Source organism: Drosophila obscura, unplaced genomic scaffold, assembly GCF_018151105.1.
Source record: "Drosophila obscura isolate BZ-5 IFL unplaced genomic scaffold, ASM1815110v1 contig_17, whole genome shotgun sequence".
Lineage (NCBI taxonomy): Eukaryota > Metazoa > Arthropoda > Insecta > Diptera > Drosophilidae > Drosophila > Drosophila obscura.
Genome location: NW_024542757.1, coordinates 2607126 through 2627810, shown reverse-complemented (window position 1 = coordinate 2627810; position 20685 = coordinate 2607126). Strand labels below are relative to the sequence as shown.

Below are 20685 nucleotides of genomic sequence, written 5' to 3'. Positions count from 1 at the left end.
GCGCGTCCGCACTAACACTCCCTACAGAGTATCACATTGGTGTAAAGTTAAAATGCGATCTTCTGGTTCTCTTCCCTAAAATGTTCCACTATGTGCAGTCAACAGCTGGGTTTTATAGCTGACGCTGTCGGGAATGAATAGAACATAATCCACTGATAAGCCACAAAACAATACAAATTATTAATATTTAATGTTGTTGTTTTTTTTTTATGCTGAAATTAATTTATTGACCTCCCAGTGAACGCACGTGGACACACAAATGGCACCTCAAAAAATAATAAGCCGAATTGATTGGACTGGCGGGTTAGAGCTTACAACAATTAGTTATATATTTTCAGAAACACACACTTTGTTTTGTATTGGTATTTATTTTTATTTCACCTTCAAGTGGAAAGAAACGTGTTCTTGCATTACAAACATTTGCATTGACACGCACATTTTAGCTCTCCCATTATTGCGCGTCCGCACTTGCATTCCCTATTTGGTATCTTATGGAGGCAATGGTGTACGCACGCTGTTGCACACTGTTCACTCCTGCCCACATTGATGTATGCAAATTGCCAGCTTCCAGGAAAGCTTGTGCTGCAGTCTGGTTCTCTGTTTTCTTTTTTCTTCTTCTGACATTCGCCACTATTTGCAGTCATCAGTAGAACTGCCAACAGCAGAATAATCGTTGCAATCGTAGGTTTCATGTTGTGTATCGCTTGAAGACGAACTATGATCTGTTGTCACTTAATATAATGTAGCTGGGTTTTTATAGTCGAAGCTGGCAGGAATGAACGGAACACAATTCACTGATAAGCCCCAAAGTGTTTCTATAATGCCAGAATTTATGGCCATTTGGTCAGACATTTATTGACCTAACAGACGCACGTGGACACCCAAATGGCACCCCAAAAAATTGATAAGGCAGTTGATTTCCTGAAAAGATGGGTGCCATTTTTAATGCTTGATTCCTGGCTACAAGCTAAAACTTATGTATCTTAAACTCTACTATTGGCAATATCACAAAAGGAGGCAACATTTTCATGGCAAGCATATCGGAATGACTCAATCAATCAATCAATCTATCAATAATCCACTAGTCAATCAATCGCTCAGCATGATCTCCAGATTCTTTTGTTTCTGCCAGACACGATATTCGATGAGACCGTAGCTGGAAGGAGGAACATTTCAGAGAGCTTTAAAGTGAAATTCAAACTAGATACTCACCCCACACAGCCCACCAGCATGACGCACATCAGAATCACTAGTTTGGTGGAGGTGCAAAGCTGCGAACTTATCACATATCCAATAACCGAACCCGTGCTTTCCCAAAGCCGAAAGTTGCTATAAGCCGCAATCAGATGGTTCGGGAACAAGATGCCATAAAAAGCTGCAGCAAGCGGAAAAGCCTCATTAGTAGCGCTGTTAATAGTTAGTTAGTTCACAAACCCCTCTCACTTACCATTGACAACAACCAACCAGACGCCATCGCAGATGCCCCAAACGGCCGCAAAGGCGCAATACCGGATGTAGTCGCCCTCTCGCGCTTCCCACGAGTACATGTACGCCAGGAGGCACAGGTTCAGGACAGCACAGAGTCCGGCCAAGGTGACGCGTCCAATGCGCTCCACCAGAGCACCCGCAATGCCCGCTGCTATGGCATTGGCGATGCCAAAGCAAATCATGGCGAAGCCGATCTTCGATATGCCCCAGCCGCAGGCCACAAACGAGCGGGTAAAGTCGACGGCCAGGAACGCCTCCTCCAGCCCAATGAACATGGTGATGGGCAGCATGAGGATCTGGCGGCGCTTGCGCAGCAGATTAATGGTCACCGTCAGCAGCTTCAGGCCGGAAAGTCCATCCCCAGTGTCGCCGCGCTTGACGCCATAGCTGGGGAAGAGTACGATATAATGTGAAATCAGCACTCCCAGCATTTCCAGCCGTGTACCGACTTACCGCTTTAGGGAGCTAACGCCAAAGATCATCATAACGACGGCAGCGGCCATGCAGGCCAGAAAAATGGAGTTCAGCAGTTGAATCTGCTCCGGGGCGGGCGGCACCAGATTGGGATTTGCCTCGGATCCCACACCCGGACAGAAGCGAGCGCCACACAGCTCGCCCACTTGGCTGAGGCTGCTATCCTTCTCCATTTCCAGGCTGCCATTGGGTGCGGTCTTGGCCGGACCACTCAGGGTGAGCACCGAGGAGGAGATGAGATTACCCCACACCTGGGCCATCTGATAGAAGATGAAGAACAGCCCAAAGAACTTGACCGTGTTGACATCCTTGCGTGATTTGTTGCCGCGCACTTGAGTCAGCGCCTCCGATACGGTGGATAGGTAAGTGCACTTGGAGCACCACAGCGGTCCTCCGCCGAATCCCACCATTAGAGCTGCGGGAATCAGAGTCTCGAACCGGGGATAGAACTGGGCGGCGATGTAGGGCATGTAGGCGAACAGAGCTAGGGCCATGGTCAAGCGGCAGCCAAACCAACTGTTGATTAGAGTGGAATGTGGAGAGTGTTTTGGTGGCCAGTGGCAAGTGGCACATGCTTAGCAGGCGGTCATTTATTTTCGGGGCCCCCTTCCCACCACCAATGACGTCCCAAGGACACGGGGCTTAGAGGCCATAAATCTAAATAAATCGAGTTAACTGATTAAAGTTGGCCAAGCCAGCACAACGGTGGCCCGTTCGGGCCAACGGACGCGTGCCCCGAATAAGTCAAGCGAGGCGGTTCGGATCGGAGCGGGGCAGTGGCCGCAGCGAGGGTTGCTATAAATTAGCGATTTGTTTAAATGTCAGACCAAACAAAATGGCAAAGCGGGTGTGGGTTTGGGCGTGGGCGTGGACGTGCTGGGCGGTCGCCTCCCATGATGTGGGGGATAGTCACAGTCCCACGCATTGGCTGCGGGGGATGCGAGGATCGTCTCTAATCCAGGGACTTCCTGTTGACATTTTAACAGTCAAATGAACTCGCAGACCCATTATTCTGACTGCGTTTTTGGCCATGTCACATCTACATAAATCCCACATAAAAAATGCCAACAGACAATTACCGAAACTTTTATGGGTTGCCACACGTGGCAGAAGTGAAGACTCCCCAATCTCTCTCCTGCGAAAACAAAGTGCCAGAAAAACATAAATTGGCAATTATTTTTGAGTGGCAAGCCTTGGGTATGACTGACTGTATCTCAGTCTGGTTCTGGTTTCGATTTGAATTGAACAGGAAGGGCATCAAAGAGGGATAGCTGCAGATCAATGTAAACGTTCTAGCCCCCCCACTCGTAGCAGGTAACTCACCTTATCACAGTCATGGGTAGAAACACATTCGACAATATCAGGGAGCCATAGATGACGGCCAGTGTGGTGGTGCCCAGTGCCTTGTCCGCATTCAACGAACTCTGCAGGTTCGATGTGCCATGGAAGGCCGTGAAGTGTATCATAAATGCAAGGCCTATCACAACGACATTTCGGGTGATAACGAAACGTTCCTTTGGCTCGTACTGCCTCTGATTGACTTTGCTGTCGCCATTCGGCCCAGTTGCAGGCATTCCTGTTGCATCTATGTTGACATTGCCATTGCCATTGCCATTGCCATGTGCCGCACTTGTGTCCAAAGCGAGTTCCTCGTTATTGCTGTCCGATGTGCTGTTCGGGGGAGCCATGATGATAGCCCTGTAAATACAAAATACTCGGTCATTTGGTGTGCTTTGTGACCAGTTCAAAAAATGAATGCACAGGCCAAAAGCCAGTCCATATTCACTAATTAAAATGGAATATCCTGTGATGCAACAGCAAAAGTCACTCGTAATTAATGCAGATGGGTGGCGGAGATAGGCAGGGAGTTGGGTAGGAGCAGCAGTTTTCGGAGAATCCACATTAAATGCACCACTAAAGGTTACCTTTGGTGCTGTTTAATGGCCATGAACTTCACAGGAGCAGCTTTAAGTTATTTGTGTGTCTTCCTGCCTGCCGCAGACATCACACCACACTATCCATGGGGTGTCGGTTTATATTCGGAGCTCGCTTTTGGCCAATAAAATCGCCCCCAATGCCACGCCCATATTTACACACACACCCACATACGTAAGTATATCCCGAAAGATATAGGCTTTGGTCGTGCTTCAGTCTCAAGCACATTGTCGCCAACTTATAATCCTTTAGGCATCCACACAGCACGAACTCCGTCTGGCAGCCTACAATTTATGCCTGTCTACACCGTGCTCAGTGGCTCCGTGGCTCAGTGATTCAGTGGCTCAGTGAAACGGGTGTTACAGGGGTGTGTGTGTGTGTGCCGCGTGGGCTCAGGGCTAAAAACGTTTGCTCGACTCTGTTTGCATTTGATTTCGGGGCTGTGCCAACGACACTTTATGAAATTTTACACCTTTGATAAAATGTTAAAGGCATGTTTGCCATCTTCCGAGTGGCCTCACAGCTCCTCCCTATCCCCCTTCCATTCCATTGCGAAGCCTTTTTCCCTTGTTGTCCTGATTTAATGTAAATCGCCTGGCTATATACAACCTGATTGAGTTGAAATGTTTGTGCTGCCAGGTCCCGCTTTTCTCCGCGAGGGTTGAAGTTGAAAATTGATTCTGAGCCAGCACCTGGAGGCGTTACATGGAGCGCTGTGAAATTAATTGCCCAAAAAGTTGTATTCCTCATTAACAGATTTGATGAACGATTCGCCGTCGAAGCCTCTAAGCAATCTTTAACGTGGATGCTGATGGGCAATTAATTGCATCGAAATCAAAGCCGTAAATCAATTTTATTGGCTATTACCCGCCATCCACATTCATCATACGCGGTGGTGTGCGACTGTACCTAGTGGAAGTCTCACATTCCTCTAATATGCCGCTAGACCCGTATGAGTAATATCAGAAAAAAGGACTCGAAGCTACCACTTTGAAGCATTTTGACCACTAAAAGATATCCTTTAATGGCGAGTTGACAGCCCATATAAAGTTGAAATTACAAGGGACGAATGGGATGGAATGGAATGGGTGCAAAGTAGCGCAGGAGGTGTTTCTTCCAATGGAAAATTCAGTGTAATGTTTGGTCAGCAGTTGGTAGCATCATCGTTCATCATCTAAATGAAAATCTGGCATAATCATCAAAATGGGCCAAACCCAAATGGCCAACAATTTGTGTTTTTTTTATGTACAACCAACCACCCACCCATTACCCACATTCACATACCCTTTCCCTTTCCATTCCCCATCCACACCCTGCCCTGTCTCTGTTTCTGTCTGGGCCACTTCCCGGGCATTAAACAAAGCAGCACCCAAGGCCCGAGGACACAGCGTTGCCTCGTTAAAGAACATTTGGGCTTTATATAAAATACGAGAGAGTCTCTACTGGCGAGGACCTGATAACAATGCTCTTGCTTGGGCTTGAATTCTGGTTTTATGTGTCTCTCGACCGGTTGACCAGTAATTTAGTTAAATTATTGTTCGTCAGTCTGTCTGTCTGTCTGTTGGTCTGTCTGTCAGAGTGTGAAACTTTACCCAATCTGTGAGGTTTGGTGTTTGCTTTGTAGTAATGTTTTGAGGGATAAGTACTGCCATATGGTATTTGAGATGAAATATCAGAATGTATACACAGAATATACACGAGTATATATTTGGCAATAAATCTCTCATTCAAAACTTCAATTTGTATTCCTTTAACTTTGTTTTACATTTGTTTTGATTTGATAAATGGACTCTGGCATATGTTGAGATGCTTGTTTACACATTTGGCTGTTGGCCAGAAAAAAAGGAGCAACAACCACCAGCCTAACCCGCACACACACACACATACGCACATACGCACACGCACACTAATCAATCAATGCCAAATAAAAAGTAAGGCACACAAAAACATTGACTTATGGCGCTGACAGAAGGCAAATAGTCGCAACATTCGCACTCGATGCTCCCCATTTATTGGCCGGAAGAACTTGGCCTTTGGCAGCACATGTGGCGAAGGCCAGGCATTAATGTCCTGCAATTAACTTTAGATCAATTATATCGCCAGCCGAGGCTGGACCTCTGGACCCCTGGACCCCTGGACCCCTGGACCCCTGACTGTTAATTAGCCAACAAACCAGACAAAATACACAAATGTGTGGTGATCCAATCGAGGTCAAAAAGCACCACAACAGGAGCACTGAGAGAAACAAAAGAAGTTTGGGTATGCAGTTTCTGTATTTCTATATTCAATGCTTATTCCCATCGTATTACTTTTTTTCATGGATTGCTCTGCGCTTCTAGGGCTCTCTTTCCATATATGAAACATTTTTTTTTGTGTAGTGAAACATCTTTGGGAATCGAAACGCTTTGCATTTTGGTTTGCTTGTGGATGTGTTTAAGGGTGTTTGCATGCAGTTGATGGCAAATATTTGTCAGCATTACTGTGCCGACTGGCCGATGTGATTTCGCGCCCAATTGAATCAACATCAACAGGATGAAAGACGTGATGTGGCTGTGAGAAGCAGCTCAGCGGAACAACAATGCTGCACGAGTATTGTGTGTGTGCATGTGCCTGCAGCAGAGAAATAAATGAATTGCGGGCACGTGGTTATCTGGCGGGGTTTTCAGCCGTTTATTCGATGTTAAACTTTGCTGATGCTGCCACTCGTAAAAGAGTTTTCTTATTATTCTCTGATTGCGAATGCATCAAAGTCCTGAGCACACACCTTCTCCCGAAAGTGCATGAATGCACTGCAATCGTTCTTTGTGCGAAAATAACTTTGTTTCGTGACACACACCGCGCGGCCCCCTGTAGTTGGCAACAAAGAACAAAAAATGAAAGCTAGCGAAAAGTTTTCAACAAAAGCATTTTTCTCTTTTTACCAAAAGTGTAGCACAATTTAAATGCCCACAAAGCGGACGGTACAGCGCCCCGGGACAAGAAATATTTGTATTGTATAATCGGGGCTCCCATGGCGGATGAACTATCTTTATGGCCCAGCATGTGAGCTCCAGATCTGACTGTAGATAGATCTGGCCGCATTTAAGTGCGACAGTCAGTAGCTGCACAAGAAGCAGTTTCTCATTTCGGATTCTCATGCAGTATAACGGAGGAAACCCAACAGAAAACCTATTAGCATACTGCTACGCAAAATTACGTATCCGCAGTATCTGAAAAATTACGCATGCTTTTTACCGTAAAGCAATCACTTCCTAATCCTGCCATGGCTCTGTTCTGTCTTTGTTCTCCCTGCTCCCTGCCCCTACCTCAAAGATAAAGAGAACAAGAAGTCCTTTCCATTGTTCAACTGATTCAAAGTTGATCTCTCCATTGTTCCTATGCACCGAAACACGAATGAGCCGAATGTAGAAGCACTTTGCATGAGAGCATCTACAACCTGGCCCTCTTTGTCCGCATGCCGACTAAGCTGAAATTAAGCTTACATCTATCTTAGGTCAAGCCTAATGGCCCATTGGGCTTTGTGCCAGAGAGTTCTAACAAATTGCTGCAGAAGCGGCATTCTCAGAGTTTTATTTAAATTTGATTAAGACAGAAATCAATTCGAAGAAGGTCTCGTCACGCTGCCAATCATAAATTTATAATGTCATCAGGCGCAATACAAGTTTTTATTGTGGCTGTAGCCCCCGCCTAAATGCTTGCCCCTCAACCACCAGCCATGACAACACTTCCGGGTGCCCCAGTTATTGTGACGCGACATTGGGTTTTATGTGGACGAGTGCGTCAAAAGTTTGGCCTAAAATTGGGCCATATAAAAATAAGCGCAGAAACGTAATGCAAACGTAAACGTTTTCATTACTCCCGCGGAAGTTCGAGGCCAATAAAAATGACAATAATATGAATGGTGGTGGGTGTGGAGGGGTATGTATGTGAGACCCGCTGGGGGGATGCTTATATCCCCCCCTTATACCCTGTTCAATCAAATCATTTCTACTGGCACTTTAATGTCTGAACATAACAAGTCTGCCTCTGTGATTTGTTCAGTCAACAGTCTTAACAGCTCTCCCCTCGCTGTTGCTGCTAACAGCTGGCTGCTAAAATTTCCCTGCCTGTTAAAACGAACAGCTTAAGAGAGTTTTCCTCAAACAGAGCCTGTTAACGTTCCACCGTTCAGTGGATGCTCAAATCAATCAAGTTGATTGATGGCCACACAGATAAAGTTCAAATGGGATATAAATATGAATGATATAATTGGAAAAATGCCAAAAATGAAAATATTCTAAATGAAAGAGAGCCAATGAACACATTTGATTAAATGGTACATCAAAATTCGTTGGACAACATTTTCTTGGAAATCATGCTGTTCGCTATAAACCACCCACATAGCCTTTGGCTTACTTGCAACATTGTGGCTGGCCACGTTTATGCACATGGGTGAAACTTTACCTGGAAAGCAAGCAACTAATTTTCACGTTTTACAGCTCAACGGCTACAGAAGCAGCAACAATGCTGCAAGAAATTCGGAGAAGTCTAAGGAGCAGCGAAGAGCAGATGGTTATAGTTCATAAGGTGCAGAGTGTAAGCCATAATCCCAGTCAGCTACGCATCGTGTGTGGGCTGCAATGCAAAGCGAAATTCACGGAAACGGAAACGAAAATGAATATCCCACATACGCACACTGGCAGGCAAAAAGCGCAACACTTTCACATTTCTTGGGAATCTGATGCAAATGGAGCTCCGACTGCCAAATGGCTAATAATAAGGTTCTTGCTGCGGCAGCTGAACCAACATCTCCTGGGCAACTAGAAAAGCCAAATAAAATCGTTGCACTAGGGTTTTGTTTGAACCAGCTCACCCCGAACCCAAACGAATATTTTTTATTCACTTTCCATTGCCATTCTTTGTGGGGTGGTGGAGGGAGGAAGCCACTCTTGTAGTTCTGTATTTGCCGAGTACTTCCGCTTTGCCGCCCTTTATGCTGCTTATATCCAGCTCGGTGCCCTCCCCTGCCACTCGGGGGTCTCGTTGAGTGGGCTACTGAATTTGAGGAAGCGGATCTGCTGTATGTGTATGGCTGTCTCTGAGTGTTTGTGGGTGAGTGCAGAAAATTCAATAGAATTTCGGTTTGGTTTTCATTCGCTGGCTGCATTTTACGTACTTGTTGTCGTCTCCATTTAACCGCTTCAGCCCTTTCCCATTGGAGGACAGAATGGAGGACACATGCTTATCTTTGTCAATTGAATGCAAATACTCTGAATAGTTGACAGTTTCTCGGAAGCATAGTGGTGGTAACGATTGCTTCAATTGGCATGCTTAACCTTTAATTTCTTCAGAACATTTTCCCTTTGCCAGCATTCATTCTATGCAAATTAGTCCTAAACTGGGCTACTTCCCTGCCACAGCAGCTGCCAAGTGCCACAACACCTTTGCTTAACCCAAGTGAAGGGATTGAGAATGCAAATTCCATTCAGTCTCCCCATTGCCATACCCATACCCATACCCATGGGGCAGGGCTTTGTTAAACATTAATTGTGAAATATGCAATGTTCATTAGCAAGCATTTGCTAGGCCAAGTGGGGGGAAACTGTTCGTTATGGCTGATGCAATTTCCTCAACGATTTCTAATACAACCCCCCTGGCTACCCACTCTCCACACTCTTCTCTCTCTCTCTCCGTCTTGGTAGTTCTCACAAGTTAAATACAAAATTATGTCTCCATCGTGTTTGCAAATGTAATTTATGCCAAATGAGCAGCAGCCACAAACACTAAGGGTCTCTCGCCTCGCCATCATCATAACTTATTTAATAATATATATAAAAAAAAGTACAAAAACATTTGCCACATGCTGCACGCCACAAATTTTTGATGAGACCAGTTCTGCCAAGGGATGTTGGAGGTGACAGCGACAGCTAACAATCAGCTGCAGCAATGATTGCTATGGGTATGGGTATGGTTACGGCTATGGCCCACGTGTGCGTGGCTTGTTGGCCATACAATTTCACGTTTCCGCTTCGCATTTTAATAAGTTTCTCCGACCTCAGGCCACAGGCCCCAGGCCCAGGGCAGACACAAAAGCCATGGCAGGGAAATTCGAAGCTGTGCGCGATGCGGCTCGGGCTCGCTGAGTGGGTGGGTTAGCGATGGCTCTTTGTTCAACCCGACACAAAGTGGGCTGGCGTTGACTGTATTTATTGGATTTGTAGCAAGTATTGCATTAATTCAAGCTCTCCCATTCATACTCGTATATGTACCACATAGAACTGATCCATTAACCGAGCAGAGTGATCAGAGCTATCAATCAATAATTCACTTTAGTTAATGGCAAATTAAAGTGTTCACTTTGGTCACTTGAAAGTCCAAACAGTCTGCCCTGCCCGCTCGTTCGCTTTTCTCCCCTGTAAGATAAAACTTTACTTTTTATTTGTGGCAACTTTGCTGCTGCAGAGTCAAGTAAACTTTCCGCTGGCGGTTCAGTCGGGGCATCCATGATGGCAGTCCCACGCACATTGCAATTAGCATAAAATCCCTACTCCCTTTTCCCATTTTCCCTTTTCATTTCCATTTCATTCAATGCTTCTTCTATCTGGACACATCTTCCCAGCGGCTTCAGCCAAACAGAGCCTGAATGGCATTTCCTTTGCTGGCGTAATTTGTGGGATATGTTTGAGCAGCGGCAATGCCAGGCAAGGATATCGGATTCGGATAGTAAATGGTATTGGGATTGGGCCAGTGCCAGGGCCAGTATATCCTTTTGCCAGCAAGGACCATGAATGTAAATTGGAATGCGACGAGCCCATATGCAGTTAATATCAGTGCAGGCACAGTGCAGGCCACAATGAATGAGAACAATTCAATTAAGCTCGGAATTATAATTTCCATTGCTAGCATGCTCGAATTATCGTAATATGTGAACCTCGTGTCTGCAGCTGAACCACAATGATAAATTTCCATTGCTTCACCCGCATCTTTGGTGTGTCTCTCAGTTTTCCCAATTTCCCAATCTGTGCCACAGGCAGGTGACAGCACTTAGGTAAGCTGCCACTCGGAAGGATTTTCCACAATTGTTCTATACATCGCTCTCATCTGTGAGTAAGTATTCTTCTAGTCGACTCTTAGCCGCTTTCTGGTCTTTCTCATTTTACAATAATAATTTTCTGATGTTTGCTTTTGAATTGATTTATTTTTACACTTGTTAACAGTTCACTTTATGGTTTTTAATTACGGCCTGCGGTTGAATATACTTTTATTATTTGTTTGTTTGTCAGCTGCAGTTTTTTATGTGTGTAAATTACACATTGCTTGAAGCGTGAGTAATAAAAGTATTAAAAAGTTGATAGTATCTGCCACACATTCTGATTATATTCCATGACAATAACGGAAAATGCAATTGCATAATTTTGCGAATTTAATTAAATGATTACGGGCAACGTGACTCTACGAGCATTACCTGTAAATGGAAATTGGTTTTATATTCCGTTATTAAATGGCCCACACGCGCCTCTATCGATGCCCCAAAAAAAAACAAAATTTAACCGACTGACGAGAATTCCGTTCCGTAGCCTGTTCTGCGAAGGGCGCGATGAGACGAGACGAGAGGAGACGAGACGATTCCCAACCGTGAACCGTTTTCGAGCGCAATTAAAACAAAACTAAAATCTCGATGGTCGCGTCGGCTTCTAAATATGAAGTGGAATGGAAATGAACTGAATGCGACAGCAGCCGCAGCAGCAGCAGCAGCAGATACAGTAACAGAAACAGTATAGACAACAGGTTTCAGCTCTCCGCACTTCAGTTATTGCCGATTCATTTGCATAATTCAAACGTGTATTCCGATGCAAATATTGATTTTACATACATACATTTCATTCCATTCCCTTGAGCGAACTTACAAGAAACGTGACGCCAGCGGAGTTTTGGAGGCGGACTCGAAGGCGTGTCAAGGCTCTAATTTACCACAAATCTGCGGCTGACCAGGTGCCAGGTGCCAAATGCCAGATGCCAAATGCCATCTTTAGCAATCATCCACGATGCTGGGCTGCTCCTATGTTTACACACTGATTCATCTAGAGCCCTGCTGGCTGCTAACCACATTATCAACCCGTTCTGAACTCGTCGAGGAAGTGTAATGAACGCTGTCAACTGATTTAGATTGCTCGATAGTGGGAGGTCGGTCGCATTTAACCAGGCAGGCACATTCATTACCGGACAGCGACTTGTTGAATGCAATTGGAATAAGCGTTGAACAAGTGCGCTTGACAGGTGAAATGAACAACTTTCCGCTCCAAAGTTGACTCCAAGTCATTGGGGGATGCAATGAACCTTTCTCTGTATAGATGGGCAATTACGTTGAATTTGTACGTTTAGATAAGGGTTAGATAACAATTTAACAGAACAAGATGTCGTAACTGAGAGGCACCACAGATACGACTCGACATGGAAGGCAATTGTGGCTGATAAATGACATTGCTCGCACCTATGTACATGTGTGTGAGCATGTGTGTACTTCTGTTATTATTCACGACTCTTTCGGAGCTCTCTAATCGGTGTTAATTATACAACAATTAGTTTATTCCCAAAATGGTATCGGAATCACATAGCACATCAGCCAGGCGGGAATCGGGGGACTTTCAGCAGGTATTTACCCTCAATGCGTCAGTTGCTGAAACAGGTTTATTGAATGTGCTTTTGTTGGTTCTTGGCATTGACCTTACATCCCCACTAGACGAGACGGGGTTACTCAAATTGGCCATTACCACGAGCTCCACGCCGCTCCGCTCTTCAGCATCCCTTCTGTCCAGTAATTTGCATAATCCGCTTACGTTTTACGTTGCGGTATGCAGCAGAGTAAAACCGAAATCCAAACAGCAATGTGGACGGACTGTGGCGCCTGTGGCGATTTCGTGAAGTACCAAATACTTGGAACTCAGCTGCTGACGCCTTTCACTCGATTTCAGTTACTCGCTCTCTGGATCTCTGGCCATAAATCTGGCCCAGGGTCATGCACTTATTTCGCTCTTATTTTGCTTGACAATTTTGCCACTCGAATATGTGCCTCACGTCATTAGTTGTCAGCGCGTGAAAGACTAACATGAGCTTGAGATTCGATTCGCATTTGACATTTATGCTGTGCTAGACTTGCCCAACAAGAAGTGCAACATTTAAGGCTTCATTTTTCCCAATGAAAGGCATATTGTGTGCATGGATTCCTGGCATTAAATTCTTACAATTCTTGCCTTTTCCTGGAATTCAATTTCTGATAGTAATTCCGACATATTGACATTTCAATAACCATGAAATAGTTTGACAATTGAGCCGTCAAATTCTGGTTATTATGGTATGAGCCATAATAAGGCAAGGACGAGGAATTTGTTTGGTTTATTAAAAGCCCTTGTTCGGCCTTCGTTTTCAGACCATTTGCAGGACAACATGTGATCACCCAATTAGATAATTTTAATTGCAATTGCATTTTTAATTTAGGTAATATATTGATAAGAAAACTATTGTATACGCTGGTATTGTTATTGTATATCCCTTCTCGCATACCCTTCTCAGAACATTAAAGGTATGTTCATATATATATTGCATTCATTGTTCGAAATTAATTTAGGATAACTTTTGTATAGCTTTAAATGGTCCAGTTTCCGACTTTTGAGTTCCTGTTCTTCCATATATATGCATAAATGGTAGAGGATGCCCTTTCGGCATCCATTACTTTATGTTGGTACAGTTTAACATTAACAGCTAAGTTTGACATAGCTTCCACTCTGTCAGAGCTTTCCGTTAGCCAATACACGAACCACCTTTTGGTCGTCCACTCAATAACAGAACAGAATTTAAGAGATAGTTATGTAGAATACTAACACATGTATGTATGTATGTACATGCTAGCATATCTTATGTAGTTGAAAATAATATTATGCATAACACCATAAATTGATTAGTGAATGGAGATAATTGAATTATACGCTTCATGAATTTAATGAATTAAATTTGATTGATTTCAACGTTTAACGTTGCAGTCAAGAACATAATCAAATCTGTCTTAAATGGAATATAAATTTGCTCAATTAACTTTTTGCATATTCATTGGCAAATGCAACAGAAATTATTTTCAAACAATTAAAGTCAGCTTAATAAAAAACCAACAAAAAAGAGAGAACTTTTTTATTAACCATAGCGACAAGCATCCTGTTATATTTTGTATAGAAATGGCAAATAAATATATACTTATCTCTGCACTCTTTTATACGTATGTACATACATACGTGTACAATGTACATACTATATGTATGTTCAGGCATAATGATATTTGTAACACACAAAAAGAGACTCATTTAAAATAAACAATTCCCTGAATAGCAATTCTGCTCACGTCAAAAAGAAAAAACAAAAATATTTAAATTTCATAAAAAAAAACAACATCAGAAAATACAAAGCGGTTGCTGCTGTTTGGTAAATGAATCACTTAGTAGATAATGAATTCAAAGGCAAAACAACAAATATCAGAGCAGAACCTAACGAACTAAACTAAAATGATTACCAGTGCCAGACCAACCGAAACATGAGTTCAGAACTCTGAACTCATTGTGGCTAGAAATGCATAGAAAGTCTGTGAACTATGAGTATGGACGATACATATTTGCACAATCAGCTTAATTGGAATTTCATTACAATGCAAGCAGCAAAACTAATGAATTTCATAATGAGGAACAAATCAATTCAATGTGAATTCTGCCATTAGATTGAGTTCGAAAGGTACTGAATAAATTTTAGATGGCGTTCTACGAAAGCCGAAGCGAGTGCTAAACTATGTACATTTGCATATCCGTGTCAATAATTAACATGGCTCAAGTATATCAATTACTTCATTTAGCCATCTAACTCCATCGGACAGCAACACGAACAAGGATATGTGGGTTGAATCTCTCGGGATGCCATGAGATCCATGAAATTAGCATGGGCATCCATACATCTGTTTGATTAGCCATGAGCCCTCTCCCCCCATTAGTCCGTTCATGTATCCCTATGATTTGCCATGCAGCAGCATGCTAATTATCTGAACTTCTGTAAGCAGAACAGAGTGGAAACTCCATCTGTGCTCTCATGCAACATGCCACTTTCCATGCAAGGTAGGCACTGGCCACTCCCACAAAGATGCAAATACATACACACTTACATATGTATCGCCATTATTCTCGACAGGAAGCGAGGCTACATTGGCATTAGAACTCATTAATTAATTGGTTTCCTGTGTCCTGTATCCCGCATCCATGTTCAAATTTAATTTTCATGCAGCTGTGCAGAAATATTTAAGTGCACCCGCAAACTGCAGTTGCGTTGCCTATAGCATTTTGCTTTTAGCCATAATGTTAGTAAATTCTTTGATGCACTTTTAAAAGCCCCACATGCTAAATGCAATTAAGTGGACACAAAACTAATTAATAATTTAATTTAAATGGTTCCTGCCGAAAATCGTCCCTTGGATAATTAGGGGGCGCTCTTAAATGTGGGAGCAACTTTAACATATTCCACTTATGTGTACAGCAGTTTGTTGAAATTTAATTAAAAAACTTTTGGCCAATCGGGGCGAACAAGAGGGAAATTTGTTTGCAAATAAATCTTTATGGATTAAGCGACCTCCTTGTGTTTATATTGTTGTAGCCCTACCCCACCTCTGCCCACCCACCATTGCGGCTTAACAAAAGATATTTTGGAAAAGCTTTAAAAACTACTTTGTAGCCCCCGACCTCGGGAAACTTTTCCACCATCAAGGAGGCGCGCAATGCGAAGGATACCCAAACTGATAGCAACTCTGGATGACAGGCAGCACAGTAGATTGAGGGATGTGGTGGGTATTGGGGTTGGTGTTGGTGTTGGTAGTGGGACTAGACACCCAGCGGCATCGACGGGCCAGTGATTTATGCGCTGGCCAAAAACTTCCAGCAAGGCGTGGGAAAGCCGAAAGCCAAGCTGAGCCGAACTGAATTGAGCTCCTTCAGCGGACTGAATTTTTGGTTTAATGAACTCGAATGTTAATAAATAAATTTGTCAATGAAAATGGCAGCTGGGAAGTGGCAAGTGGGAAGTGAAAAGACAGTGGCTGCCTGAAAGCTGTTGCCAAAGGAGGAGTTGGAGCAAGGCCATCAACGATTACCACAGAGCAACATAATGAAACGAAGATGAATGGCGGTCTGCTGGCCTCATTGTTGGCCAGTTTAATTTGCGGGCAATCCCCTAAGCGAGGGCAACATATTGCGCGGCGGCCTAATGAGCTGCAATGAATGGAACTGAACCAGCGAAACTCTGAAAGCTGAAACTGGAACTGCCAAAGGGCTGTTGCTGCTGCTGCTGGCCCATCATCCTGAATAATGAAATGACACTCAAAATGCCCAGGAGGTTAAAACTTCGACAACAAAGTAAACAAATTCGACTAATTAACGTTAAAGGGGGATGGGGGTGGGAATGCTTCAGCCATCCCCGCTACAATATTAAAGGTTGCCAGGCAAAGGCCGATCGATCTGGCCTTATCCGATTCCGATTCCGCAAGCAAATGCGAATGAATCCTTGGCTCATCGAAACTTAATAAAAAGTCACTTTACTGCAGATTCATTATGCCATTCAGAGGCAGGGAAAGGACACGATGGCCACCAGCCACCACTAAACACTCGACACGCCATTTCGCTGCCCCATTTAAACGTGATTTAATTCGATTTCTATAAGGATACCCACAGACAGCTCAAAGTAGCTGGAATTGCGTTGATTCTTATTTTTGCTTGATTTTTATTGCTGACTGACCAATTGACTTGGCTCGTCTTGGGGCAATCAGCACATCATCGCAAAGGCAGCTGGAGGGTTGAGGGTGACTCGCCCTCGCATCGCATCGCATCGCTTAATGGCATCGACATCCTGATTATCCATCCTGCACATCATCAGGCGACCCTGCCAGAAGAGGGACCACATTATCGTTTGTTTTGATAGGTTTTTTTTTTTTGTCTATGCTTCCCCTCGATGGGATGATGGCGATAATACTCCCCTCCACACACGCTGACTTTTTGCTCTGTGTGCTGTGAGCTCCAGCTCCAGCCATTTGTTTGTTTGCTGTTTTTTTTCAAGTCGGATTCTTGTTTGTTGTTTTGGGTAACTGGAAGCGAGTCATGCCAAAAACATTCATCAATTTTGTTATCCCCTGACTACTCCGTACAACAGCCACAGCCATGGCAGTATCTGGGATCCCATTCGCAGGTGCTTACACGGGGCTAAGAATAGACAAATGCAGATTGAAATTGATGGCCCCGGTTGTTGGCTGTCGACTGTCGACTGTCGGCTTAGACCCCATAGCCACTTGTTAAATGTTTAAGTTCTCGATTACAAGACAAAAGCCGCTTTTCCCCATTTACCTCGAGGGCAAAGAGCGAGGCTGGCAGGGAAAGGGAGTGCCTTTCCCTCCACATATGAGGAGTTGAAATTTCTGCAAGGCCCCATGGCTGGACTTAACTTTAAAGGGAGAGGGGCTAAAGGAAGGACACCGATTGATTGGAGGGCAAAATGCTCAAGGATACTTCAATTAGAAGTTTAGAAGATTAAGGGTTGACTTCGGTTGTGTGTGGCACATGACTTTGAGATGCCTTCCATTCATTTCCTCCACCGGCTAGTTTCAGAGACTCTTATGGCGAGCCTTTGGGAGCCTTTAAAATTGTCCCTTCAATTTAGTTCAATTATTTCTGACCAATATTAATGGCTGAGGCTTGTTGTACAAGTTTTACCTTTAATCAAATAATTTTTAGTTACTCGGAATCTCGGAATACAATTACTCGAAGCGAATCTGGCTTCGATCACCCATCAATCCAATTCAATCCATTCCATTCCATTACTCTCCCGTCTATTGATCCGATTGCGATGTCAACAAGTGGCAACTAAATCCGGAATGCCACAAATTGTTTCCCTGATTGTTTCCACCCCCACCCCACCACTGTCGTGTTATCCTTGGAACTCTGCACACGTCAACATTTGTTATGCCCCCGGTTTTCGGGGGGAGGGATGTTCCTATGCCACCTACCCGCCCCTCCCCACCCACCCCTTGCAATACGAGTAGTTTTGCCTTGTTTCTGCCGAAACCGAAAATAAACAAAAATCGTTATAATAATATGCAGTGCTTGGCTGGGTTCCATGTGGATAAACCATTTCCATAACCGAATGTATGCTCCCGTCCTGCCATGTGTGTGGGTGTCGTTCCCAGTGGAGTGGTTTGGCGGTCGGGCGGTTGGGCGGTTCTACCCAAATTGGATTTGATGTTGTTATCGCTCTCGCAGAACCAGAACTCTGACAGGATTTTGTGTATGTTGTCACAACTAATTGAGGTTTTTCGTTGGGTTTTGAACGAGGTTTTTTTTTCTAGTTTTGGCAACTAAGAAATCCCAGTGAATTCCTTCCCCAACCCTCAAACACACGCTCTATGTCTCTCTCTCTCTCTTTCATGCTCACTTTATCTCTCCGCGATACGAGAAACAAATTGCATTTTAATTTATTTGGTTGCTTTATACTTTATTCAGTTTGCCATCGGCTACGCTACACAGCGCTATTTGCTATCCCTGATAAATTTTCATAAGCGACAGCCAAAGCTTGGGAATTTTCATCAGTGTTCTTTGTTGCAATCTTTTGTTGCTATAATATGCATTTTTGCTCACTTATTGCAAGTTATATGCCCGAGTCGAGTTCTTCTTTTCAACTTTTCAATTTTGTTTCGTTTTCTGGCACAACTAAATAATCCACTCTTGACAAAGTTCACTTCAGTAGGGAAAGTCTGAATAGAACTTTTCTGGTTTGCCTGTCATTGCCATCGATAAGTCCGCCAACAACCATAACCATAACAATACACAAAGTAAGCCAAATAATCGCAGGCCCAAGAACCCACTGGAGAGGCGGGGTGAAAGCAATTTAGGTCCTGATGAGAGCAGAGCGCCAAACTCCCAGCAAGGTCAATTCCATGTCCGACTGGCTGATCAAAAAAAAAAAAACAATGATAAGCCCAAGACGACAGCCACAGCAGCTGCTACCCCAAAGGACATGCAGGGGAAGTTGAAGTCGTCGAACATTTTAGAACACTGTTATACGCTGTTATGGTATCCTGCATAACATCCTCCTGTTAAGTTCGCGATTTGCATGCCGAACGCGTTCGCAGTGCTCACATCTTTTATGCGACCATTGCGGGCGGCAGGAAACTGTTTTGATATTTTATTTTCATATACTTTTATGGCCTAGTAAGCAAATTGTTGGGGCGCGTGGCTAATACGCAGAAAAGTAGTGGGGGGGCATGGCAGAGATTAGAGCGACGAGCCGACTGATGACTGAGGTTTGAGGATTCTTCATGTGTATGTTGATGATGGATTCGAAAGTGAAAAAGTGTAATTAATTTAAAAGCTTAGTTGTCAACTGCCGTGCCGCGCCGTGGCGTGGCATTCTCATCTCGAAATGTATTGCCTTGCCGCAAATCGCAAGTTATATTCTCCAAAAGTAAGCCAAAACAACTGAAACTCAACGGCTAAACCGAACAAACTGCCAGCTGCCGACTGCCGATTCATTCTGCGTCAAATTAATGACAAAGGAAAAACCAGAGATGTGAAGAACAAATACGAAGCAAAGAAAGTTTCCCAATGACATGGCACATTGACACATTGACACAAGGCAGTGAAAAAATGAACAACTATGTGGTACCCTGAGTACCCTTAGTTCAGAATCTGAAGTTCTCACTAGATATTCTCGCTGTGCCAAAACTCCCCGCCTTACCTGGATTACACGTCCCTGTGGTTGGTAGCGAAAACTCTGCGCCGCAGTTAACTTTTTCACACAGAATGCGAGCTAAGCCAGAGCGAAACATTTTCAAATTATTTCAAAAATGTTTCAAACGCACAGGCTAAACTAATCACAGCTGCACTTTTCCCAACCAACCGCACCACAGAGCAGAGCAGAGCAGAGCAGAACAGTCCCAGTCCCAGTCAACAATGTGTGGAACGGAGGATTTAACAATTTCGTAATGGCCGCGCTAATCCAAAATTCGGAAAATCCAATAAAAATGTACCAGCAGCGAGAACCAACCACGCCCGCTGGCTGGTGGGTAGTGGTCACTGGGCACTGCGCACCGGGCAGTGATAGACGTGCCAATCCAATTGGAAAAATTGGAAACAGCCTGGTCAATTTCTGGTCAAGTGTTGTTCTGTGTCTGTTCCTTCAATCTAACAGAGATACAATACAGTAAGGTGAAAGTTGCTCAGAGCAGAGGGAGTGCTTGAGACAATATGTTTAACTAATGGATACTCGAGTTTTGTTGTAGCATTTTTAAAGTTTTTTTTCTTCTTCTCTTTTTTTTTTTGGTCATGATCTCTGCGTGTCGTCCTAAGGGGCCCTGACCTTTAGTTAACTTTTCATAATCGATGAGCAGGCAAATCCCATATAGAACCGCACCCGCACCCCCCCTGTTGGCAGACAAAATAAAGGGTTTTCAACTTTCAACCCTGCACCTTTTTTCCATATTCTCCATCGGCCCCTTGCAATAACAACAAGTGTGGTGGCGGCAGCAGCAGCAAAGTTTTGGCAGGCGAAAGTGGCCTAAGGAATATTTTTTTTTCCCCAGCCCAATCTCTCGTCTGCCTTCCTTATAGCTCCCCAAGGGCCGTGTGTTTGGCTGTGTGTCTCTGTGTGTGTGGGCAGAATGTTGTGCAAAGTGTTTTAAAATAAAGATGCTAAGCTTTAAGTATAATGGATTGAAAGTAGGCGAAATGATAAGTTCAAATGGGT

General features: G+C 44.0%; 1 protein-coding gene across 2 annotated transcripts; it reads right to left on the bottom strand.

Annotated features, from left to right (window-relative positions):
• Positions 1 to 298: 298 nt before the first annotated feature.
• LOC111080132 (UNC93-like protein) lies at positions 299 to 11545 on the bottom strand. 2 transcript variants are annotated; one of them, XM_022375589.2, is made up of 6 exons: positions 11342 to 11545; positions 3286 to 3660; positions 1942 to 2478; positions 1448 to 1875; positions 1213 to 1375; positions 301 to 1156 (listed from the first exon to the last, which is right to left on the bottom strand). In XM_022375589.2, exons 2-6 carry the CDS (start codon positions 3648 to 3650, stop codon positions 1090 to 1092), a joined length of 1560 nt encoding a protein of 519 aa, XP_022231281.2. In that variant the 5' UTR covers positions 3651 to 3660; positions 11342 to 11545; the 3' UTR covers positions 301 to 1089. The 2 variants fall into 2 exon arrangements, with proteins under 2 accessions (XP_041448037.1, XP_022231281.2); XM_041592103.1 differs by lacking the exon at positions 11342 to 11545 and having other exon boundaries at positions 299 to 1156.
• Positions 11546 to 20685: the final 9140 nt, after the last annotated feature.

Coding starts and splice junctions, on each gene's coding strand:
- LOC111080132 (XM_022375589.2), bottom strand. CDS start 3,650: ATGGCTCCCCCGAACAGCACATCGGACAGCAATAACGAGGAACTCGCT. Junction 2,479..3,285: donor CTACCCATGACTGTGATAAG/GTGAGTTACCTG, acceptor TCTAATCAACAG/TTGGTTTGGCTGCCGCTTGA. Junction 1,876..1,941: donor GGCGTTAGCTCCCTAAAGCG/GTAAGTCGGTAC, acceptor ACTCTTCCCCAG/CTATGGCGTCAAGCGCGGCG.